At 61.8% G+C, this 22,633-nt stretch overlaps 2 protein-coding genes across 2 annotated transcripts; one reads left to right on the forward strand and one right to left on the reverse strand.

Annotated features, from left to right (window-relative positions):
- Nucleotides 1-1,032: 1,032 nt before the first annotated feature.
- BESB_048190 (uncharacterized protein) lies at nt 1,033-13,572 on the forward strand (the record flags this gene model as incomplete). Its single annotated transcript, XM_029363270.1, has 6 exons — nt 1,033-2,944; nt 3,012-3,194; nt 3,611-11,740; nt 12,276-12,363; nt 12,661-12,863; nt 13,289-13,572. The coding sequence occupies 6 exons, from the start codon at nt 1,033-1,035 to the stop codon at nt 13,570-13,572; spliced, it is 10,800 nt and encodes a 3,599-aa protein (XP_029220636.1).
- A 1,833-nt stretch (nt 13,573-15,405) lies between these two features.
- Nucleotides 15,406-18,774, reverse strand: BESB_048200 (Sodium:neurotransmitter symporter family protein; the record flags this gene model as incomplete). Its single annotated transcript, XM_029363271.1, has 1 exon — nt 15,406-18,774. The coding sequence occupies one exon, from the start codon at nt 18,772-18,774 to the stop codon at nt 15,406-15,408; it is 3,369 nt and encodes a 1,122-aa protein (XP_029220637.1).
- Nucleotides 18,775-22,633: the final 3,859 nt, after the last annotated feature.

The raw sequence follows: 22,633 nt of genomic DNA on the forward strand, positions 1-22,633 counted from the left end.
AGAGCTGCCGCCCTCCTTTCTTTCTCTCTTGTCTCTTCCGGCCCACCTACATTTTCCGCTGACTAGTGTGTACGTGTATCTGTCAGACGCACAAGAATTAGCCATTCTTTCTTTTACGCTCTCCTGTGTGTTTCATGAGCGTGGCGAAGTGTATGGGCGACAAGCTGCTGAAGAGTGAGGTACCAAGACAGAGAAAAATCGCCGGGCGTGGTCTTTTCATGTCTCCCTGCATGCTTCACGCTGCAGCGTAGCTTGAGGAAAACTGCGCTTGTGAGTAAGAGCCACGCATTTGTTCCCTTTTTTGAGAGGATCTCGGGGCCTGGGCACCCTGACTCCTTTGTTGTCCTTTTTCCCTGGGTTTTAACGTGACAAAGACGCTCTGGGGTGTCAAGTAGTCCTTCTGGCCTTCACTTGGGCGACACCGATTGCGTCACCCCGCACGAACGCATCTGTCGAGGGTGTTCGCCGCATTGAGGGTTGAGTGACCCTCTTTTGTACTCTGATTTTCCTTCTCCTGGCTCATTTCCTTTTTCGTTTCAGCATTTTGCTTGTTCGTTGCAGTCTGGGGAGCCCTGCCGCAGGGCGCTCCACTTCGTCCAGCTTGTTAAGTCCCCATGACCCGCGGACAAGACCTTCTCATCTCTCCCCCCCTTCTTCTTCTCACGCTCGTGATCTTGCTTCACCCTACTATGCCTGCGGCGAGGGATCCTTGTCACCGCCTTCGTCTCTGACTTGTGGCTCAATCGCGTGTTCACCTCGCGCTGGACTCCTGGCACCAGGCCCCGTCCCCCGTGACATTTCACGCTCATTCCTCTTCTGCTTCTCTCTTGGTTAGCTAGATCGTTCGTCGTTTCTGCTCCGTCTGTTTTCCGCATCCTCTCGTTTTGCTCGTGCTCGTGGCTTCGCTGACTCTTCGTCTGCCGCGCTCGACTTGCTGCTCACTTCTCCCGCCGTCGCCGTCTCTCGCTCGCCAGCCGTTCGTTTCGCTTTTCTCTCTTTGTCCCCATCTGCTGTCGTGGCGGCGCTAACGCAATGGCGCCCAAGCCGAGCCCCTCGTCTTCCCCCGCCGCGTCTCGCGGAAAGATCAGCGGGAAGGAGCTGAAGCATCAGCTCCGCGGAACCGCGGCCTCCAGCGCGCGTGCAGCGAACCTCTTCTTCTCTTCTGAGTCAAGCGGCGGCGCCCCAAGCTTGACTGGCGGAGGCGCCACGCAGCTCGCAGCGATCTTTGCGCACTTTGCTCAGGTTGCGACGACTACAGATCCGGCGGCCGCCGAGGCCGCGGAGACGCGCAAGGCGCCGCGAGCCGCCCCCTCCTCTGGGTCTCCCTCCTCTTCTGGTGAAGCGCCCTCGCAGCACAGAGAAGAAACACGACGGGCGTCTGCGGAGAGGCGCGACAGCGCGGCGGCCTACGGACGCAGCGGCGGCGGCTTGGGCGCCCAGGCCTCCGCAGGCGCCAGGAGCGCCGCACCGTCGCCAAGCGGAGACGGCAGAGAGCAGGCACAGGTCGATGAGATTCACCGCGCCCTCGTGAAGCTCACGAAGCGCGACTCGGTCACGCGGCTCAAGGGCCTGCAAGAACTCGAGCACCTCTTGCATGCGGCCGCTTCCTTTCCGTCTGCCTCCTCCGGCTCCTCTGCTGCTGCCTCTCGGTCTGCTTCTTCCGCGTCTTCTGCGGGTGCGTCAGCAACGGAGGCCGATAACCCGTTCTTCCAGGATGTCGCAGAAGGCATTCTCTCGCAGTTCGTCTACGTCTACGGCCGGCTGGCCCTGTGGGACGCGGAGCGCCGCATTCGCGCGGGCGTAAATCGGTGCTTGGCGCTGATCGCCGCGCGAGCGCGGAAGGTCCTCGCGCCGCACCTGCGGCTCCTGCTGCCCTATTGGTTTGCCGCCTCCCATGACGAGGCCTCCGACGTCGCGCTCGCTGCGCAGCAGGCCCTGGAGCTTGCGTTTCCCTCCGCTTCGGCCTCCGCCGCCTCCGGTCTCTCCGCGGCGAGTTCAGTGGCCTCCGCCGCTGCCGGCTGCTTTCGCGGGTTCGTCGGCAGGCACGCCCGCCTGGTCGCGGCGCTGACGCACTGCAGGGAGGCGATCTTCGCGGAGTATTTGCAGCTGCTCGCCACCGATGTGCGAGGCCTCACGGCGCTCATCTACGGCGACAAAGGTGCTCAGAAGAAGGGCGCAGTCGCGGACGCGAAGCAAGACGAGGAGGCTGAGGATCGGTACGACCGGACGCTGCGCTGCGTCCTCCTCGCTTTCGGGCATCTGGCGCGGCTCCTGGCTGCCACGTCCCTCGCGAAGAAAGAAGCCCCGCAGGAGGCGTGCATGCTAGGAGGCTGGGCGAAAGACTTTGAGCCGCTTTTCTCCGTTGGCGCGCAGACCGGCCTCGTGCGCTTCCTCGCGCCCACGGCCTTCCGCCTATCGGTGCGGCAGGCTGCGCTCGCGTCGCTGCACGCGATTGTGAAGACTTTCTCTCAAGCCGGACTTCCGCTGCCGCTTCCTCCGCAGGCGACAACTTCGCTCTTTGCCTCGCTTGGCCTCACGGGCGGCACGGGCGGGAAGCACGACAAAGCACTGAAGACAAAAGAGAAAAGGAAGGCTGCCTCTGCAGCTGCGGCGGCGTGCCCTGCAGGGGCGGCTGCAGGCGAGGCCGCTGACGGCGCCGCTCACGCCGCATCCGCCCCTCTCTCCCTCGCGGCGCGGGCTGCGTATGCCCGCGACCACGAGGTCTTCCCGTTGCCTCTCTTGCCCAAGAGCTTCTACTCCGCCGTCTTCAGCGCCCTCGCTGACCGGCTCCTCTGCGCCTCGCGCATGACCGCCTACTGGAGCGAGAGCCGCGCGGCGGCGGCCCTCAGCGCTCGCGGAGGAGGCGCCCCGGGCGACCTGGAAGGCGAGAAAGTTGGAGCACAGCGCACACACTCCGCAGTCGCCGACCGGGGGAGGAAGACATGTCTGGCTCCGCGGCGGTCCTGGCCGTCTGCGCCTTGCTCCTTTCCCCTGGTGGCGCCGAGGGTCAGCGGCGGCAGCTTGCGAAGGGGGCGGGGGGGTCGCCCCGCAGGACGGGGTCGCGGAGCGCTCGGCAGACGGCGAGAGCGACGCGGCCGCAGTCGAGAAAGAGGTCTTTGACGCGCATGCAAAGGTCGTGGAGCAGCAAGTCACTCTGCTCTTGCCCAAGCTCCTCGCGGCCGTTCGGCACGGAGGTAAGCCTCCTCCCCTCCCCTCCTGCCCGCAGTCAGACCGCAGATCGTCGACGTTGCCTGGGGACTCTTCAGAGGAAGCGAAAGCGATATGCTGTTGAAGGCGACTGGCGCAGAGCGCTCTGTCGCGGCGGCGTGAGGCACCACGCGGCGGCAGTACGAGAGGGGAGAGGCGGGTTTTCTTTCTTGTGCAGAAGTGAAAAAGTAGAGGGAAGAAGAAATGAGAATCCGCGCATTCAGTTGTGGGGCTTGTGCCCCCGGAGGACGTAGCGAGCCAGGAGGGAACCGCGTGTGGCGCCAGACTCCTTGCGCGCCTTCCTCCTCTCTCGCCATCGCATTGTAGTTCATCACGCGGTGTGCGTGGGCACGGGTCAGTTCGAAGGAGGCGGAATCGGCGCGCGTGCGTGTGTCTGTCTCAGGGTATTCGGCGTCTGCGTCCTTCTACGACGCGCTGCTTCCGCTGCTCGCCGCGCTACCGTGCGAGGTGCTGCTGCACTCGCAGGAGGGCCGCGCCTTCGTCGTGTCTCTCCTGGGCGACTGCGCGCTTCTGCAGCCTCTTCTCGGCCTACCGGCCACGGCGCGGGCCTCCGGCGCAAGCGGCAAGGCGAAGCGTCTCGCGCTGCTCCCCTTTGCATGCGCCGTTGCAGGCCACACCTGGCTGGCGGCGGAAGGCGACCGCGGGAAGGCTAGGCCGGGTGCGGCAGACGGAGCTCAAGCACGCGAGACGGAGACGCCGAAAGCCGCTCTGGAGGGAGTCGCGGGGGAGGGAAAGCTCTCACAGGCGGCGGATCAAAGTGGCGACCGCCGGTCGACGCGGCCAGGTCAGAGCAGAGAGACCAAGGCGGGGCTCTCCAGTGACCCAGCTTCCTCGCCCTCTCAAGTCGTTTCCGTGCTGCCTTACCCTGGCGCTCGCGCGTTGCTGACATCGCATTACACGACTCTTCTCTTTCTGCTGCAGAAGCGACTCCTCCCTCTTCTTCCGCTTCAGCGCACCCCTTCGGAGGCCACCGCCGCCTCCGCCTCGTCTCGCCATGCATCAGCTTCACGCCCCAGCGCGCCTCCGCCGTCTGGCGCAGACGGCGAGCAGCCGTCCTTGTCAGGCCTCGACGAAGACCAGAAAGACCTGCTTCGCCTCGCCGTCGCCCGCGCCGTCGCGCTGCCGCTGTGTTTTCTCTTTTTTCCCTCGCGGCGGAGCGCCGCTGCAATGCCACCTCTCCTTCTGAGTCGTTTGCGAGATCAGTGCGTCGGCGGAGCTGCAGCCGCAGAGAGTGAAAGCCATGCAGACGCTCACGCGAGACGTGTGAGCAGCGATGCGGACGAGGAGTTTCCTGTCCGCTGGCATGACGACGGAGACAGACAGGCCTACCGCGGGGCGCTGGTGCCGACTCTCAGCTGGTTCACAGAGGAAGTTTTCAAGCGGCGCTTGGCAGGCGCTGAGGCTCTCGTCCTCTCGCCGTTGTTTGCCTGCCTCGCTGAACATGCGCAGGGCCTCCTCACTGCGGCCGCTGCTGGTTCGCCCTCAGCCTCTCTTGCGCTGCATGGCTCTGTCGCACGTGCGATGGCTGAGGAGGAGTCCTCTGCGTGCCTCGTGCTGGGGCCTGAAGAAAAGGAATGCCTCATGCGCGCCCTCGCGCTGTTCAGCCAGACAGTCCTTCCGCTGTTCGCTGCTCTGCGGGAGGCCGCCCGCCAGGGCCTGACCTCTGCGTCTGCGGCTCCTGCGGCGTCCCCTTTGTCGCCTCGGGCCGCCGCCTCGCCCGCAGCTCAGGTGTCGTTGGCGAGTTTTGCCGCAGATCTGCGGGCGCTTCAGGGGCGCGGTCTGGCGTTGCTTCTTCGCTTGCTGCGCGAAATCCTCGTTGCACAGTGCCGGCGCGTCAGCGACCCGAGCCCCGATGAAGGCGACCTCGCCCAGCCTGGCGCCAGCGAGCTGCGGCCTGCGCGAGGAGTTGAACGCGGCGACGACGAGACGCTGGACCTTGTCTATCGAGACTGCGCGCGCGCGGTGCTGGCTGCGCTGTGGCAGAGTCTGGAGTCGAGCTGCGGCGCAGACGAATCAGGAGAGGCGCGAGTTGGCGCGACGCGGGGCGAGTGCGAGCCTGAAGGCCTCGGGCCTCTGTCTCTTCTTTTGGGGGATAGGGCCGCGCATGGGATCGCCGAAGATGGAGATGGCGGCGTCGTTCATCTTCTCGGCTTTCTTGTGCGGGCATGTGCAGAAGGCATGGCGCGTGCATTCTCTGCGCCGGCACACCCAGGGGCGGCCGCCGGAGGCAGCAAGCTCTCGCCCGCGGAGCGAAGTCTGTTTTCCTCCCTTCTCGCCCAGTGGGACGTCGCGCGCCTCTTCGTGGACGACTTGCTGCTGCCTCTCTTCAGCCGAGTGCAGGCCCAGGCCCGCGGAGAGTCGAGAGACGCAGCGCCACCGCTCGCGGACTCCTCAGCCTTCGCGTGCGCGTGGCGCGGCCTGGTCGCCGTGCTACTTCCTCCCTCCCCAGCTTCTGGGGGGCGAGGCGTTTCCTGCCCAGAGGGGGATCAAAGTGAAGGCGCACCGGTCTCTGGATCGGGCACAGAGGCCAGCGACCTCCTTCCGCAGCTTCGCTCGTGGCAAGAAAGTTTCGCCCTGGGCCTGCTGCATCGCCTCTGGAAGGGCCTACGGCGTCCCGCTGGAGCCGCGCCCTCCGGACATTCGCCTTCAGCGGGCGAGTCTCACCACGCGAGAGCGGAAGCGTGCGCCGGCGAAGAAGCGGCTCTCGAGAAGAGCCTCTTGGCCTCAGCCCAGTTCGCGCTCGCGGCCCCGGCGCCCTGGGCCCAAGAGGGCGCTGGGGTCTCCGCGGTCCTTGCCTGGAGCCCAACGCGGTCGCGGCTCCACCAGCTCGTCGCGCAGGAGCTCCTGCCGGACTACGTCGAGCTGCTTAAGGAGACGCTGGTGTACGCGAGCGGCGGCGGCACGACAGAGGAGTTAGATAGAGAGCAAGACGCGGAAGCAGGCGCAGCAAGCAATGCTGTGCAGGGGCAAGCCCTTGAGGCCCCAATGATCCGCGTCAAGACTGAAGAGGCTGTGCTGATGTTGACCGGAGTCTGTCTCCGAGCGCTTCACCAGCTCTACGTTGACCAGGCCGACGTCTGTCAAGCGTCACAGGAGAAGCGCGGGAGCTCGTCTTCGCTCGTGCCTCAGGCGGACTCCAAGAAACTGTCTCTCTACGTCGAGGCGACGGCGCGTACGCGAGCGGAGCTGCTCGGTGTTCTGTTCCCGCTCGTGACTGAGGCGACTGTGCCTGTGCTTCTCTCTCGGCTGCCTGCGCCTTCGCCTACTTCGCATTCGAGTCTGCCGCCGTCTGCCGCGCTCACCGCGTCCGTATCTGTCGCTGACGCGTCGGCCGTCGCAGCTCTGAGTGAGTGGGCGGCGGGCCTTTTGGTGTTTCATCTGCTTCAGCACCGGGCCCTGGAGACCGCGGACGGCAGCTCGTCCCAATCGCTAGCGTCTCGCGCGTCGTCTTCTGCGGCGGAGCTCCTGGCTGCCCTCGCGGCGCGCCTGCCGGCGCCCGCGGTTGAGCAGCTTCTCTCTCTCCTCCGCGCGGCGCTGGCCTTTCCGCGCGCCTCCCTCTCCTCACCCGTCTTCGAGCCCGCGCCTGCGGCACGCCTCTTGCGCGACGTTGGCGAAGCAGCCGCAGAAGGAGGCGCAGCAGAGCAGGCGCAGGCCGACGAACCGGGTCGGCTCCTTCTGCGGGTCTCGGCCGCGACCGTGCACAGTTGGGCCATTTGTCTGGCTGCGCTGGGCAAGGCACTTTTCGTTCGAGAAGCGGCGCCGCGTCTCCTGGCCCATGCATGGGAGAGCGAGACATCCTCGCGCACGCACAGCATGCACCACGGCTTGGATGTCTTCGCCCTTCTGCTTCGCCTGCCGGCCCCCGGGCCTGCGCAGCTTCGCTCGCGCTCCACGCCTGCGACCGGCGGTTGCCTCGCGCCGCCCACGCCCTACAGCTCGGACTCGCAGTCGGCGGGCGCCTCCGCGCAGGGCGCTTCGGAGATGGTGTCTCTCTTCCGAGACGCAAAGGAGGCTTTTCAGGGTGCGCATCAGCTGGCGCTTGTTCACAGCTGCTTCCTTGCCTTCCTCGATGCGTGGCGGGCTCTGTGCGCCGCCCCTGACTCGTCGCCGCACGCAAGCGGCGAAGCAACCGACCGCGCGCTGTTCCTTCTCTCGCCCGAGCTTCTGAAGGCCGAGCCAGGGTCCTCCAACTCCGGGCGCGTGGCTGCGCTGCTGTTGCTTCTCTTCGCCTCCGCGCGAGTCTCCATCGAGCCTGACCTAGCTGTCTCCTCGTTCGCGAGTCGCGCCGCGACCGCGGTCGAAGCGTCCGAATGCTCGGGCGCGTCGCGCAGCTTTTCTGCGCTTCCCGAGATGTGTTTTCCGCGATCCTTCGAGTTCGCGAGACGCAGAGAAAGAGTCGAGAGTCTGTTGAGCATTGCCATGCCTGCGCTGGTGACCACAGTGCTGAGGGAGGGTCCCCACAACGCTCTTCCAGACCCCGAAAGCCTCGCAAACGCTTTGCGCTACGGGGCGGACCAGGCCGTCCAGGCTCCTTCGTCTAGCCCTTCCTCACTCTTCTCTGCGCTCTTCTGGCAGCTCCTGCTCCACTGCGAGGCCGAAGGCGACTACGCCGGCGACGAGGGGGAGCCCGTGCGCGCCTCCTCCGCAACTTCGCCGCCCGCTTCTGGGACGGCATCGGCTATTGGGCCTTGCATGCTGCGCGCAGCGACCAACAGCGCCCTTCGCGTCTTCCTTGCGCTCTCCAAGATCTCCGCTGAGGACAGCGAGGCCTCTGTGGAGAGGGCCGCCGCGGGCCTGCAGGCCCTCCGCGGGGCCTTCGAGTTCCTCCGGTGGGTCTTTCGCGCGAGCTTGGCGACCGCGAAGGTACGCGCAGCGGCGCAGGGAGGCCAGGCAAAAGAAAGCATCTGCGCCGCGGAGAACAGCGCGGAGAACGCGAGCGCGGCTGTCCCCATCTCGTATCCGAGCGCGTTGGCTGTTCAAGTCGCCGCAGACGCTCTGCAGGATTTCCTCCGCGCCCTCGGCTCTGCGGCCGGCGAAGGCACGGGTGGAGAGGAGGAAGACTCGCGGCGAGCGCTGTGCGTCTTGCTCAGCGAAGAAGCTGAGAAAACGCAGCGTGTCCTCCTCGACTTGCTTCGTACGCATGCTGCGCGCCTCCCCCTGCATGCGCCTGTGGACGTTGTGGAGACGCGAGCCTCCTCAAAAAATTCTGGCACTCTACTTAGAGAGGGGGCCCTCGCGCGCGTCGTGGCCTCTCTCGTCTCTGCGCTGCTGACGATTTCTTCGCTAGGCAGAGAGCTCGGAGAAGCTGCGCGAGCGTCGGGTGAGCACTTGCCTTCTTCGCCGCCAGCAGAGTGTGCTCTCTCTGCGGCAGCCCGCGAACGAGAGAGCCAAGTTCTCAATCTTCTTCAGTCGCTGCGCAGCGCACGGAGACCTCTCCTTCCGGCGATTCAAAAGTCGCTATTCGTGGAAGAGGAGAAGAGGGCTGCGCAACGGGACGACCCCTGTGAGACCGCCGGCGAGACGCTTGTGAGCAGAGACACGAGGGCCGCTGAAGCGCTTGAGGACTCGTGGAGGAGGCTGGAGGCCGTCGATGCCGCCTGCGGCTTGCGGCTGGTCCTGCGTGCTTCGGCCGCCGCGCCGCCGCACTCGCCTCTCGAAGGAGGCCAAAGCGTCGAAGTTGCAGACAGCAGTGAACGTGACTTCGAGTCCGAACGGCTGAGCGACGAAGCATTCCTCCGCGAGGCCCTCAGACTCGCAAACGGCGTGCTTGAGGCCTCCAACCGGTGCCAGCGCGCGGCGAGGGCGCGACAGGGGAGTCAGACCGAGGCGGAGCCCTCCGCAGGATGTGTCTCTTCTTCGACGACCAGCTCTCCAGGCGCGGCCTCCGAGTTGCGGGCGGACGCAGGGCGCGATAGCCAAGCCGCCAGCGTGCGCAGCTGCACTCGGGACGCGCGGCTCGTTCCGGGACGCATGGGGGCCGTCTCCCACGTCCTGGCTCTGGCTGTGAACCTTCTTGGAAACGGGGCGTGGCGAGAGAGAAACGGCCTGGAGGTCCTGCATAGTCAAGAGGCTGTGGCGACGGCGCGTCTGAGCAAACCCGTCAACCGCCTCTTGCTTTTGGCTCTCGCCGTCCGCCTCGCCGTCTTGTACGACGAGGCGCAGCGCCTCCACGAGCCTCGTGGCCGTGCCGCTGCCTCGTCGGCGTCTTCCGCTGCGGCCTCCACCGCCCTCGCGGTCGGGAAGATGTCCTTCGGCCGCTGCGCCCTCACGCTGTCTCCCTACGTGTTTTGCTCCCAGTTCTACGACGACTCGGTCTGCCGCGTACTCCGCGCGCTCTGCGATTCGCTGGATTTGTCTTTGCCCGGGCTGCGGGGCGAGTCGGACGGCGCCGCGGCCGACGGAGACAGAGGAGACACCTTGGCCGCGACGACCGCGGTCGCGGCGCGAATTTGCGGGGCGCTGCTTGGGTGCCGCAGAAGCCCAGTCCAAGCGAGCCTCGTGCGTTGCCTCCGCAGATACCCCTGGTTCGCCTACCCCGTTGGAGAGACAGGAGTTTTCCCGTCGTTCCTTTCGCTGTTTCACCGCGAGAGCGCCGATTCAAGCGGCAGCCGCGCTCAGCGCGACGGCGCCGTCTGCAAAGCGGCCGCGGCAACCGGACAGCACGACTTGTGTATTTCACGCGGAGACACATTCGGCGATGTTTTCGCTTATGTCGCGGAGGCGGATCTGTGTGAGTATCTGTGCGCGGGAGAGCGTACGCGTGGGCAGGGCGTCCCTCTGTCGCTGCAGCACGGCAGACACCTGCTTCAGCGTTTCGAGCTCTCTCTGGAGACGTCGTCGCAGGCGGAGGACGCGGAGGACTCAGATGAAGGCGAAGCGCGAGCAGACGCCAACGATCCCCCCTCCAGGGTCAACGACAGCGACACGCCCAGCGGAGGGCGCGCAGGCGCCGCCCGGGGAGGCACGTCACCTGCGAGCGAGAGGGAGAGGACAGCGGAAGGCTCACCGAGTGCACCGTTCACAATCCCGCTTGCGAGAGAGGGCGACGCGAGGCCGTCTCTCTTTGGCCGTCTCCGCGGCATCTGGTCGTCGGCCGAAGAGACCGAGGCGCAGCGAACGCAGCGCGAAGAGGGCGAGGCTGAGGAGGAGAGAGAAGAAGCGCGAATCATGCAGGAGGTTCTGCAGGCTGTCGAAGAGGCACGCGATAGCGAAAGGACTCGCGCCAGGGGGCAGACGCCTGTGGCAGTGCCAGCGCAGCCTTCGCCAGCTAGTCGGAGACACGCCTGTAGCTTTGCGTCGGTGCTGCCGAGCCTCGCCTCTGGCGCGTCTCTCGCCTCGAGCTCCCCTTCGCTCTCGCCGGAGGAGGAGGGCTTAGCCATTCTCGGCTGGCTGCTGCAGATCTTCACGGGTCGCGTCCTGGCCGCGCAGCTGATTGAGACCTTCCGCGACGCGGCGGGCGCGCTCGCGCTTGCGTCGCACAGCCACGTGGACAAAAAGACGCGCTCGCGGCTTCTCGGCGGCAGCCGGCGCCCGCCTCGATCCTCCTTCGAGTCGAGCCTCCTGGCGAGCGGCGACGAGAAGGCTGAAGCGCAGCTCGACGACGAGGAAGGCCGCGAGCGAGAGGAGCTGCTGGAGGGGGTGGCGCTAGGCCTTCGGGGATGGATCATCATCCTGCCGGCGCTGCTTGCCGTTGCGTCGGGCGGCATGGCGAGTGACGGCGCGAGGAAGGGCGCCGACGACGCGCCGGCGCAGACCTGCGTGGCGTATCTGCAGCATCTGTTTCAGACGCCGCCAGGGCAAGCGGCGCTTGCGCGGAGAGTCCTGAGCCGCGCGCAGCCTCCCTACGCCTCGCCGTCCCCCTCCGCGGCTTTGTATGACCGCCTGTGCACTTCCGCCGCGACGTCGGGGTCGGCCCCGACATGCGCCACGTGTGCGGCGTGCGCCTTGCTGCAGGACGTCGCGCAGATGTCGCTCGTGCAAGCTCTGATTGAGTTCCTGTGCGTCACAGTGCTGCAGCTCGCGGATGAGGAAGCTCCGCGTCTTTCGTCCGACGAGCTGCTCATTATCAGGTCTGTCCTCGCGTCGTCTGAAGACTCGAGCCACAATCTATCTCTCTCCGCGCGACCCGCGGCGCCCCTCGCCTCAGGTCCTGAGTCGCGCCGCGCGGTGACGCCGGCCTCCGTTGCTGAATGGCTCGTCCCCCCAGGCGCCGAGCTAAAACCGATGAAAAAATGCAAAAAAAATGCGAGGCACGCAGCGTTGTCTGCCGAGCCAAGCGACGCGCTGTGGTTCACGCGCGACTGGAGGGTTCGCGTCGAAACCGAGGGCAGGCGCGACGTGGGCGCCGCGACGGGCACGAAGGCTGGAGCCTCAGATGCTGCAGACCAAGAGGAGGAATCCTCCGCGCTGCAGGATCTGCCTCTGCACGGAGTGGTGTGGGATGTCGCGAACCGATCTTTCCTGTGGCTTCTCGCCTCTCACGTCTACTACCTCCTCCTGCAAGTGAACCCGGGTTAGTCCCCCAACAATTCATATTTACCTACATATATATATATATATATATATATATATATATATATATATATATATACATGTATATGCATGCATCATGCAGTCGAGGCATCTACACGTATGTGTATGTTGTGATAAAAGCTTTTATGTATGCATTGCTGTGAAATCGAACACCGAGAGAGAGCTGAGGCTCCAGGACACCGCTTCTGCTGTTGCCGGTGTTAGGCAACCAGGTCTCTGGTATGAGCAAGAGGGATGTGGCAGGCGAAAGTACGTCCCTATCTACACACGCGCATATATATACATATATATTTATGTGTATGCATATGTATATATATATATATATATATATATATCGCATGAGAATATACGTGGAGTGTGACGCGTCCGCCACACTCGCAGTTCTGGCTGCACGCAGATTTTTGTAAATTCATAAAAAAATATAGATGTTCATTTTCTCCGGTGTCTTTTACATTAGTGAACAGTGAACCGCAGGGTAAGAAGAGTGGCTTTTTTGTCTTCGTCTCTCATCGCAGAGGCTGTGCGGCGCATGTGGACGCGGTGCCGCAACGGGCGAACGAGGCGGGCGCTGGAGGCCTTCACGGAGACTTATGTCTCTCCTGGGTAAGGGCTCCGTTTTTAACATAGAGTTATCGATGAAATGCGCAGCGCATGTCCTCTGCCGCGAGTCACAAGCAGCCGCTTGCAGGAATTGTTTAACGCGGCTGTTGGGGAGGGGGAGCGTCGATAAAATCTCCAGATTTGGCGTCCAGTGTAAGAGTTAGCTCTGGCAGATGCGTCCCGCTTTTGCTGCGGATTCTTTGTAGCGGAGTGGTTTTTTCGTGTTTCCGCATTTGCTTTATTACCGCTTCTCGGCTCGAGTGCGCTTGTGTGCGCTCGGCGTCGGCTTTCTGTCCGCAGGCTGGTGCTTCGCGAAGTCCAGGCAGCCTCTCAGCTGGCGAACGTTTTCGATTTGTCGCTGCGCCTCGACGCCCGGCAACGAGACCTCGCAGTCACGTATCGCGATGAGAACGGCGAGATCTCTGTGACGCTGAATGTGATATTCTCGAAGAATTTCCCTCTTCAAAAAATTCGGCCTCAGCTCGACTTGGCGCGAATCCCAGGTCCGTAAAAAGAGGCACTCGCCGGCCGCAACGCGGCTGCAGGTTTGCCTGATCTCCCGTCGTCGCTTGCGGGCTGGCGGCATCCTCAGCTTCTCAGCTTTCAGACTCAGTCGTCTTGCAGATGCGGTTGCCGTTCGGGCCCCGCCGCAGGGTTTGGCGAGCTTATGTGGAGCGCCTGCGGATCCGCGTCTTAATAGAACAGATCATGTTAGTATATTTACACCATTAAAAATACTTTTTCGATGATATACCATCAACTTTTTGGAAATTTTACTGAGAAATAGTCTGCTCGCGGCACGGAGACATGTGGTTCCCAGGTCGCCGCGAGAAAGTGCCCCCGAGGTTGAATGCTTTCCAGGGGCAGGGCCTGTATACCTCTTGCGGGGCTGCTAAGAAGCTTTTTCGGCGTTTTTTTTTTCGATCAGGTGTCCCGAAAAGCCGCAGCAGCCGGTGGCTCCTCGCGGCCTTCGGTGCCATGAACCGATCGTCGCTGCACGCGGGCTTATACGTCTGGGCGGCGAACCTGCGTCATTTTTTCCACGGCTTGGAAGACTGCCCGATCTGCTACTCGGTCGTGCATCCGCAGCACCGCTCGCTGCCCAAGAAGTCGTGCCCAACTTGCAAATACAAGTTCCACGCCGAGTGCATTTACCGCTGGTTCCGAACTGCAAGAAAGACGAACTGCCCTCTCTGCCAGTCGCCGTTCTAGGTCCGCGGAAAGGCCGAGCAAGCTGGAGCGCGGCTTCGGGTGTGTCTGTGTCGGGCTAGGCGTTTCACTACTTGAGCGAAGTGCGGCTGGGATCTCTACGGGGTCGCCGCGGTGCCGTCTGACCGTCATCAGTGTAGGCCTGTATATGTGCAGTTATTGGCATGCGTTCTGAGAACGCAGATTTCCCTCGGCATCTGCAGTCGGTGGCGGATGCATAGACCTGCTCGCCCAGATGTGTAGGCGTCGAGCGAGTCGGAACAGTGTTCGCTCGCGCGATGTGAGCGGAATATCAACACGGATGAAAGGAGTATTTGATTCCTGTCACTCCATGGGCGCGTCGGGAAGACAGGCTGCCCGTTGCCGCACACGATAACTCAATTTGCTTCGCTGATGCGCTGAGTAGACTCACCCTGACTGTTGCGCGAAGTACGTCGTCCTTCACACAAAGAAACAAAGATTGATTCTCTCTTTGTGTCAGTTGAGTTCATTTCACACGGGATAAACGAGGCGCAGGGAAGGAGACGAAACGCGAAAAAAAAGACAATGCAGGCGAGGCCGTCCTTTCAACGCCCTGAAGCGGCCGGCGGCGCTTGCCCCCCGCGACGCGTATTCCTCCTCCATGACAACGCGATAAACTTATCCCATTTTACGAGCACAGCTCTAAGAAAATAACACACATCTACGTCGCCCTGAGGCCAGGCCGATCACAGAAGAGACAGAGAGCGCACGCGCAGAAGTTGAACAGCGCGGCAGAAGTACGCGAAGCGCATTGGACATCTGTGAAGAAACAAACGCCCCTCTAGAACACACCAGCCGCACACAGAAGAGACTTGCAACTGCGAATATATACCCTCACCAGTGCGCGTCGTGCGTGGCTCTCCTACCGATACTCATATGCACACGCCCATAAATAAACATACATAGACATATAATTATACAAATGTAAATGTATTCACATACATAGTGTGTATATATATATATATATATATATATATATAGTAGAACAACAATTCATCCCGTTGCTTCGCTCCGGTTCGCCCCCGTTTTCTTGCTCTCTTGTTCGTCCCCTGCTGCAAAAAAAGACGCTGCCGCGTCAGTGATTCAGCGGCGGCGCATTCCGTCGCGACAGGCCCTCCTGGAGAGAAAACCCCGTGCATCCACGCGTTTTCACTCTACATGAAAATAAAAAACAATTAAGAGGGCCGCTCCTAAACAGCGCACAGGGAGGCCCCGCTACCGTCACATCAAATGCTTGCATCCATCCAAATATGTAGACTAGGCGCGACGCGACCTTCTAGGCTCGGTCACTCGTCGACGCACGCAGCATCATCTGCGCCGATAACCGTGACCGCGCTTCTGTGAACATGAAGGCCAACGCGAACTCATCTTCCTCACACCCCGCGACGCGAACACCGTCACATCCTGAGCGCGTGAAAAAGGATAAAAAAGCATCTCCGGGCGCATGCACGTCAGATTTTCGGTGCAGATGCGCATACCAGGTGCGTGTGCGTCAACTTACATCCTCCACGGCACGCCAAATGCACACACCCGGTGTGTACTTCGAAACGGGCAAATACACCAGTGCGGGAGGAAGGGGAGGCGCGCCTACGCGTCGGCCTCTCTATCGACACGCTCCACTGCACGGTGGATGTGTACGAACCCGCAGGCCGAGAAGGACATCGCCGAACATGCATGAGCCTGATAGAATAGATCGCACATCTGCGAACCTCTAGAGAAGATACTCCTTGCGTGACCGCGACGCGTTTAACTTCTCTTTTCTCGCACTGGTATCTCCCGCATCCTTCTCTTCTCTCTTCTCCCCCCAACAACCCCTCAAATGCATCGCAAGCCCGGGGGTCCCCGCCCTGCGCCAGGAGGCGTTGCGAAATATGGAGAGAGTCTTGTAAAGTGTTTTTCCCTCTCCAGAGCCGCAGCTTTGGTCTCGCGGACTAGCTCGTGAGGCACGAGACCACTCCAGAACTGCGGTAAGCAGAGGCCCAGGAAGACGAGGAAGAAGATCAAAGCCAGAACCGCGACAGCCGCAGCTTGGTAGCGCAGGGGGAACCCGCCCACTGTGAAGAACGGCCCCTGCCCTAGCTCATGAAAGAGGAGAAGTAGCAGCACCGCGGGAGAGAGGTACTTGATGACAACCGACCACACAGGCCACAGACAAAGCACGCGCGCGTTCGCCGCGGTGATAGCGTTCAAATTCAGCCGCAGATGCTCCACGTTGCCCAGGTACAGCCAGAAGGCCCGGTCCCGCAGAGACAGAACCGCGGAAGGCGCACAGAGCTCGGCCGCCCCGAGCTCGAACGGCGGCAGATTCTGAGCGGCCTCAGCCGCCGGAAATGGGCAGCCGGCTGCCCCAACGCCCGCTCGAGTCTTGCCCGCCGAAATCCTCTCATCCTCCTCGGTCGGGTTGTCCGCGGAGAGCGTGGAGAGGGAGATGATGCTGCCGAATTCTCTGTCGAGCTGCGCTTCCTCGCCTTCGCGGATGTCCTCCAGCGCGCCCTTCCCGTTGCCGCCTGCGGCAGTCGAGACCGCCAGCGACAGCGGAGAGAAACGCGACGCCGCCTGGAGACTCCGCAACGCTGCCTGGAGACTCGGCTCCGCCGTGGAGAGGGAGTCCGCGGAACCCGACTGGGGGGGCTGAGGCCGAGGCGGGTAGCGCGGACAGAGGCAGAGCGCCAGGCCCGCGCCGAGAAGCATCAGCGGAAGCGCGATGCCGAGGCCGACAGCCACGCGGTTCGCGGGTGCGACGACAAACAGAACGAACGCCCCGATAGTGATGCCGCCCAGATAGGAGAAGGCGTGGAGCGCCACAGGGAGGAAGCCGACGGTCTGCGCCTGTCTCCCGAGCCCGTAAACCCAGCCGAAAGCGATGCACTCGCAGCAGCCCAGGAAGGTGAGGCCGACGACGCTCCAGTGGTAGTCTGCAGTGTCGAGGAGGTAGACTCCAGTGCGGAGGCAGAAGGGGACGCTGAGGAGGAAGCCGGCGACGCACGCCGCGAAAGTCAGCTTCCACCGTCGCGCTCGGTGCAGCAGCCGGGACTCCTTCAGCGTGTCGATCACCGGCTGCACGAAGGACAGCGCGCTGGTGACGCCGAGCAAGAAGAAGGCGAGAAAGAAGAGGAGACAGAAGAGCTGCGCGCCCGGGAGCGTCGCGAGCGAGATGGGATACAGAACAAAAACTAGCTGGCTGCCCTCGATGTTCATCGCCGACATGTCGGCGAGACCCGTCGCGGCGTCGAGGGCCCCAATGCGCTTGGCTACGTGGCCGGCGATCGCAAAGGTGGCGACGCCGCTGATGACGGAGAGGACTGTGTTGCTCGCCGCGACCGCGGAGGCGTCCACGACAGCGTTCTGCACGACTTTCTTGTGCGCCGCGTACGCCGTCATCACGCCCTGAAACACGCCTAGCGAGAAGAAGACCTGTGCGGCAGCTTCGCCCCAAATCGCCGGCTGGTTAACCAGCACGCTCCAGTCGACTGAAAAGAAATGCGACAGCCCTAGCGTGGCGCCGTCGAGCGTCAGCGCGCTGACCATGACGAGGAACATCGCGGAGAGCGGGAGCAGGACCGCCGCGTAGGTAACCGCCGTCAGCGACTGGAGCCCCTTGAAAAGCGAGAAGAAGACTTGCATCCACACGAACGCGATGCCCAGAAACACGCTCACGGCGAGCGCCGACGGATGCTGCGTGTCGAAAGCCAACACGTCCTCGAAAAAGAACTCCTGCGCCTTGTGACGGATGTCGGGGCGGCAGTGGCCGCCGGCAGGCGCCTCCAAGTGAGGTGGAACCCACACACAGAGATTCACGCCTCCAGTGTCTCCTTCGACCCTCGGCGTCCCATCCGGCGGGAGCCGCGAGTCGAAGCCGTGCCCCGCGAACATCGACGGTCTCACCGCCCGCTCGCAGGCGGCTTCGTCGCCCTCGAAGTGGCTGCACAGCGCAGCTTGCTCAGGCGGTACCACCCACGGGAGCGTCGACCGGAAGCAAGCGAGGAAGTAGTGCAGCGCCCAGGAGAGGAAGACCGAGTAGTAGGCGCAGATGAAGAGGGCCTGCAGAATCGTCGCGGCAGCGAGCCCGCGCAGGCGCGGCGAGATCAGGTTCATGACCTTCATCTGGCCGCCGCGGAAGACCTGCCCAAGCGCCATCTCGAGCGCAAGGAGAGGCAGCCCGAGGAAGACAAGCATCAGGAAGTAGGGAACAAGGAACACGCCGCCGCCAAACTTGTAGCAGTACATGGGAAAGCGCCATACGCAACCGATGCCCACTGCGGCGCCGATGGTGGCGAGCACGAAGGAGAAGCGGCTCTGCCACTGCGTCGCAAGCGAAGACATGGACATGAACCGCCGCGACGACGCCGAGAGATCGTCTCCGTCGTCCCCGTCAGGCACGGCGGGCGGCGCAGGGGGGAGCGTCTGTTTTCGCGAGAACCAGGACGCTGCGTCATTGCGACGCTTGCCGGCCGACGCGTCCGTCTGTGGAGAGGGCGCGCCGCCACTCGCTCCAGGATCCCCCACGTCCGCACTGCCCGCCTCGCCCACGCGCGGGCTTCCGCCGTCGAGGGGGACGTCCCGCCATCCCTGGAAGCTCCCGAAGAAGGCGCCGCTCTTCCCCTTGGATCCAGTCGAGGAGGTGTGGCTGCCCGGGAATGCATGCAGCGGCACGGAGAAGTCCTGCTGCTTGTAGATGCACGGACTCTCCAGCACGACGTCCACGGGCCTGCCCGCCGGCCTCTCGCCAGGCGCGGTCGGGCGGTAAGGCAAGAAGTGACTCTGCGGCGAGCGACTGGCGAACGACAGCGAGAAGGGCGACGAGGAGACAGGCAACGAGGGCGGGACGGAGACAAGCGACGGAGGACGATGCAGCAGCGCCGACGCCGGGGTGCGGACACCAGCAGAGCGAGACGAAACAGAGGATCGCGAGGCGGCAGATGGAAACGACCCTCCGCGCTGGACACTATCTCGGCGCGACCCCCGTCTCTCGCCCCTCGACCGCGGCGCCGAGCTTCCGGCGCCCGAAGGAGACACCCCCGCAGAGGAGCTCCACGTGGAAGGCGGCCCGGGAGAGGCAGATCCGTTCGCAGGCACGAGTCGCGTCTTCTGGCCGTCTGCAGCCGCGTGCGGGGACGGAAGGCGAGAGAGGGACGAAGAAGGACCGTTGGGCGGCGAGACAGCGGTTGACGGTGTCGGCGACATCGCGGCGGAGTGAAAAATTCGGCGAAACAAAGGCAGAAGGGTATTCTCTCTCGTGCTTCATCGGCCTATCCGCCCTATGCCGCCTTTGCGCACGCTCGTCGATGACAAGGGGGGCAGCATGGTAACAAATCACGGCCTCAGCCAAAAGAGAACAAGATGAAAATGAAAAAGGAGCGACAGATTGGTGCCGCAGAGAAGGGCACCCTCGACATCCGCTTCCAAAAATCGGACCCAGTGTTTGAACCACGTGAGATGCGCCTGTACTGCTGTGGAGATTGCGAACGACGACTCGGCTCTATGTCATGATGCTCAAACCCTAAACTAACTCCGAGTTCGCGTTGGATCATTCTCATTCATCAAATAAACAGGCACATCAGAGAGCGTTTCCTTAATCCAGCAGAGAACACGCCCTTTCGAGAGGCAGCAATGGAGCATCCGGTCGCGGCAGACTTCAGTCAAGCTTTTTGTCGTCTTGTTGACCTCCTATCCGTCGAATATTCGTGGCTGAAGAGTGAACTATCCTATCTTCCACTGGCCTCTTTTCTCTGATTCACTCCCACCTTAAATCGCGCCCATCCCTCGACTGCCTAGAGTGCGTCGAGACGCAGAAGAGACAGAGCTACGGGGGATTTCGACTAGAAGAAAGGTGAAGGTTGGAACCGCAGGCAGGTACGAACGGCGTGGAGCAGCGAAACAGGGAAGGGCCTTTGTGGAGGAACTAGTTGAGCTCTCTCTTGCAAGCATCTCTTCAGTTTCACACTCGGGCAGAAGACTGGAAAACGCAGCGCGGAGAAACTCGGCAGATGCTGGAGAGGCCTGAAAGCCCGAGTCGGTTAGCGCGACTGCCGCACACAATGCCACGAACCGGAAACGGCGCAAACTCAATATGTCGTAAGTTAAAAACGGAAATGAATGAAAGGAAAGGGCTTGGCTGTATTTAAAAGGCCAGCTGGAGGTCAGGCTGCGAAGGACAAAACAGTCAAATAGCGAGCGCAACTGACGCCCGGTGGGGAAGGGAGCTCCTCGGTACCGAGTGCATCGGACAACTCGAGAGCGAACGGCAGACGAGGAAGAATGAACGACATAATTAGACGGCAAAAACGTTTGCGACTTCGCGTCACCTATAAACTTACACGGGGGCTTGCGCGCATCCGTTCGTCGCAAACTTTCGGTGCCCACGGAGAAAGCGCCTCTGGCCTGCCAGGAGTGCCTTGCTGGCAAAATACCACCTACGGACTCCCGCACGCAGAGACGTAAACCTCATACAAAACTCTGCGGAAACGGCCGCAGGAGTTCCATGCGCGAGTCGGCCTCAACCGAGCTCAAACATGCGTGTCCTGTGTCTATCGCGGAAAGAAGGTAGGACCTCGCATTCACCGCGGAAAAGGTCCGCTCTGCCAGAGGACAAAAGAGCCCGGTCGTGCGTGCCTCTTCCTCCCGCAAGTTGCAAGAGGAAACCTCAGCTACCCTCCAGCGAGCAACGCCGGCTTATATGTGAAGCGAGATGTCCCCGTAAGGTGCTGCGTGGGTGACCGCAACCGTGTCTCGACGGGACTCTGCGGAGAGGGCGCCCGGGACGTTGTTCGGCGAACTGCCACAAGAAAACTGGCGTGAGAACTCCACACGGGAAGCGCATGGACTGCGCAGCGCACCTTTCGCTGAAATGTCCGCCAGTCAGTTTGTCCAGCCTGTGGGTGTAGGTCACTAGAAGGTAGCGGATGAGATCGTGCTGCGATACGTGGAGCCTGCTGGTTGCCGTCGCACTGAGATCGATTGCCAAAAGAGCTCCGGCCTGCGGCTGAATGCAACGCAGCAACACCCGTGTAGTTGTACGCGTTTTGAGATGAAGTGATATAGAGTAAAACTGTAGCGCGTGCTAGAAGTCAAGGAGAGCCCCGCGGCGATGCTTGGCTGCTTGACACGTTCTCCATCGCTACCCGCGGCTCACGAGGCGAGGCACACCGGAAGCTGATGCTGGTACTGCTACACCACAAACTGGATTCTCACATTCTTTTGTTTACGGATCTTGCATGCTGCGAATCCTGGAGGTGCCGTCACATCCTTCTCGCGTTTGGTATCGCGCCCCGCTCGGCATGTCCATACATACATGAACTCTGTTCCCTAATAATGCATCAGCATTCGGATCGCACACGGTTTTCCACGGATGCTTGCCTCTGAAACTCGTCTTTTTCCGGTAAATCACGATGAAGGCTGCAGTCCTGTTCGCCTTGATCCCTAGTTGGTGTCTCGGATTGCCATCATGAGGAGACCGGCGGGCTCTTTTCGGCTATGTGACAAACTGAGGACAGCAAGCACAAAGTTCTTTGATGAACGGTGTAGCAGCTCGCGTCAGGATGCAGCGAGACACACGCCCAACATGAATTTTGCTTGTGGAGCAGAGGGCTAGAGGCACGTTCCACATTTCCGAAGTGCCGGTGGACAGCAAGTAACAAACCAGATCTCCCTTGTGTTTCAAGCGTGCATGCATAACGCACTCGACCCTCTTCAGCGGTTGATGCGTCCCTCTTTGAAGAGGCGGACATCAGCGCGCCGTCGTCTTCAAAGAGGATACCATATTGTCGCCTTCGTAGCGGCGTCGTAGCTGAGTATATCTGATGCGTCGGTCGGTGCGCTTGAGAAGATACCAGTCTGGAGTAACGCATGGTTCACAGTGATTCGCCGTTCCGTTCTGATTAGAAATCGATAACAGGAGCAGAAACGATGGGGCGCTCAGGTTTAAGGAAGACCTGCGACAAGTCGTGCACTGGCAATGCTTAGTGAGCCGCTAGTAATTTATGCTGCATGAGTTTAAGCCGTGGGCGATGGGCTGTTGTACCTGTCCAGCCTGTCTGCGTGCCGCAGAACAAGGTGGCTCTGAGGGCACTTTGGCAAGCTTCGCATCGTCGTGGGTACCCCTGACTGCACCGCTGACGCGCTAGCCCAGCGGGCCCAGAACGGCGTTCAGCTTTTTTGCCGGGAAAAGCGTGAACGGTTTCTTTATAGCATACTCGCTCGCTCAGCTGCCTATATATATATAAATATATATATATGCATTTGTGTACATATGCGTGTGTGTTTGCATAAGCGGTCTACTAGACTAGACTGACCAGGTGTATAGGGCAGGTCGCCTGCGGATAGGTGCATGCTCTATTTTTATGTACTGCACAGATATACTTTTTCCAGATGTGCCCTTCCGAAATAGATGATTTGTTTCTCGAGTATGCCATGTTCCACCGCCGGTTGCGGAAACGCTGGTCGATGGCAATCTCCGTGTTTCATGAACCCTCCATAGACCATCCCAGGCCTCCCGAAAACCACGGTGCGTCTAAGCCCTGTCGCATTTATCTTCTGTCCTTGTTGCCGCATCTCCGCGTTGAACTTCGTCCTCGAATGAAGACAGGCAGATGCTGCGACCTGGCTAGGAGCACCATGGAGCGTAATTTACACAAACGGCGCGGTAGATAGTGAGCTACGTATATCGTTAGGCGATTTACGAAGGTGCGCGCTATCGGGCTCTAGTTCGACGACTAAATCGTCTGCCTTGCGGTGCTCGGACAGCGGCCTCTCTGTGAGTGTAATGCCAACCCGCACCGGAGGGACGGTAGGCTTCTATGTGTGCCCCCGCCAGAAGTATCTCAGGCGTCTGCTTCGCGATCGTTATTAGGCACACTCAAGAATTCCAGTGATCTGCACAAACGCGTTTGCCAGTCAAAAAACGTGAGATATAAACTCGGTAGCGTGGAGAGCCACACCTACACCCGGGCACTGCGGTCCCTAGCACTGTAACTCCTTCTGTGTACCCAGCCACCGCACAGGCACACCCTCAGACACATTACAGATGTTTGTGTTGTCTTTCCAG

Source organism: Besnoitia besnoiti, chromosome III (assembly GCF_002563875.1).
Source record: "Besnoitia besnoiti strain Bb-Ger1 chromosome III, whole genome shotgun sequence".
Lineage (NCBI taxonomy): Eukaryota > Apicomplexa > Conoidasida > Eucoccidiorida > Sarcocystidae > Besnoitia > Besnoitia besnoiti.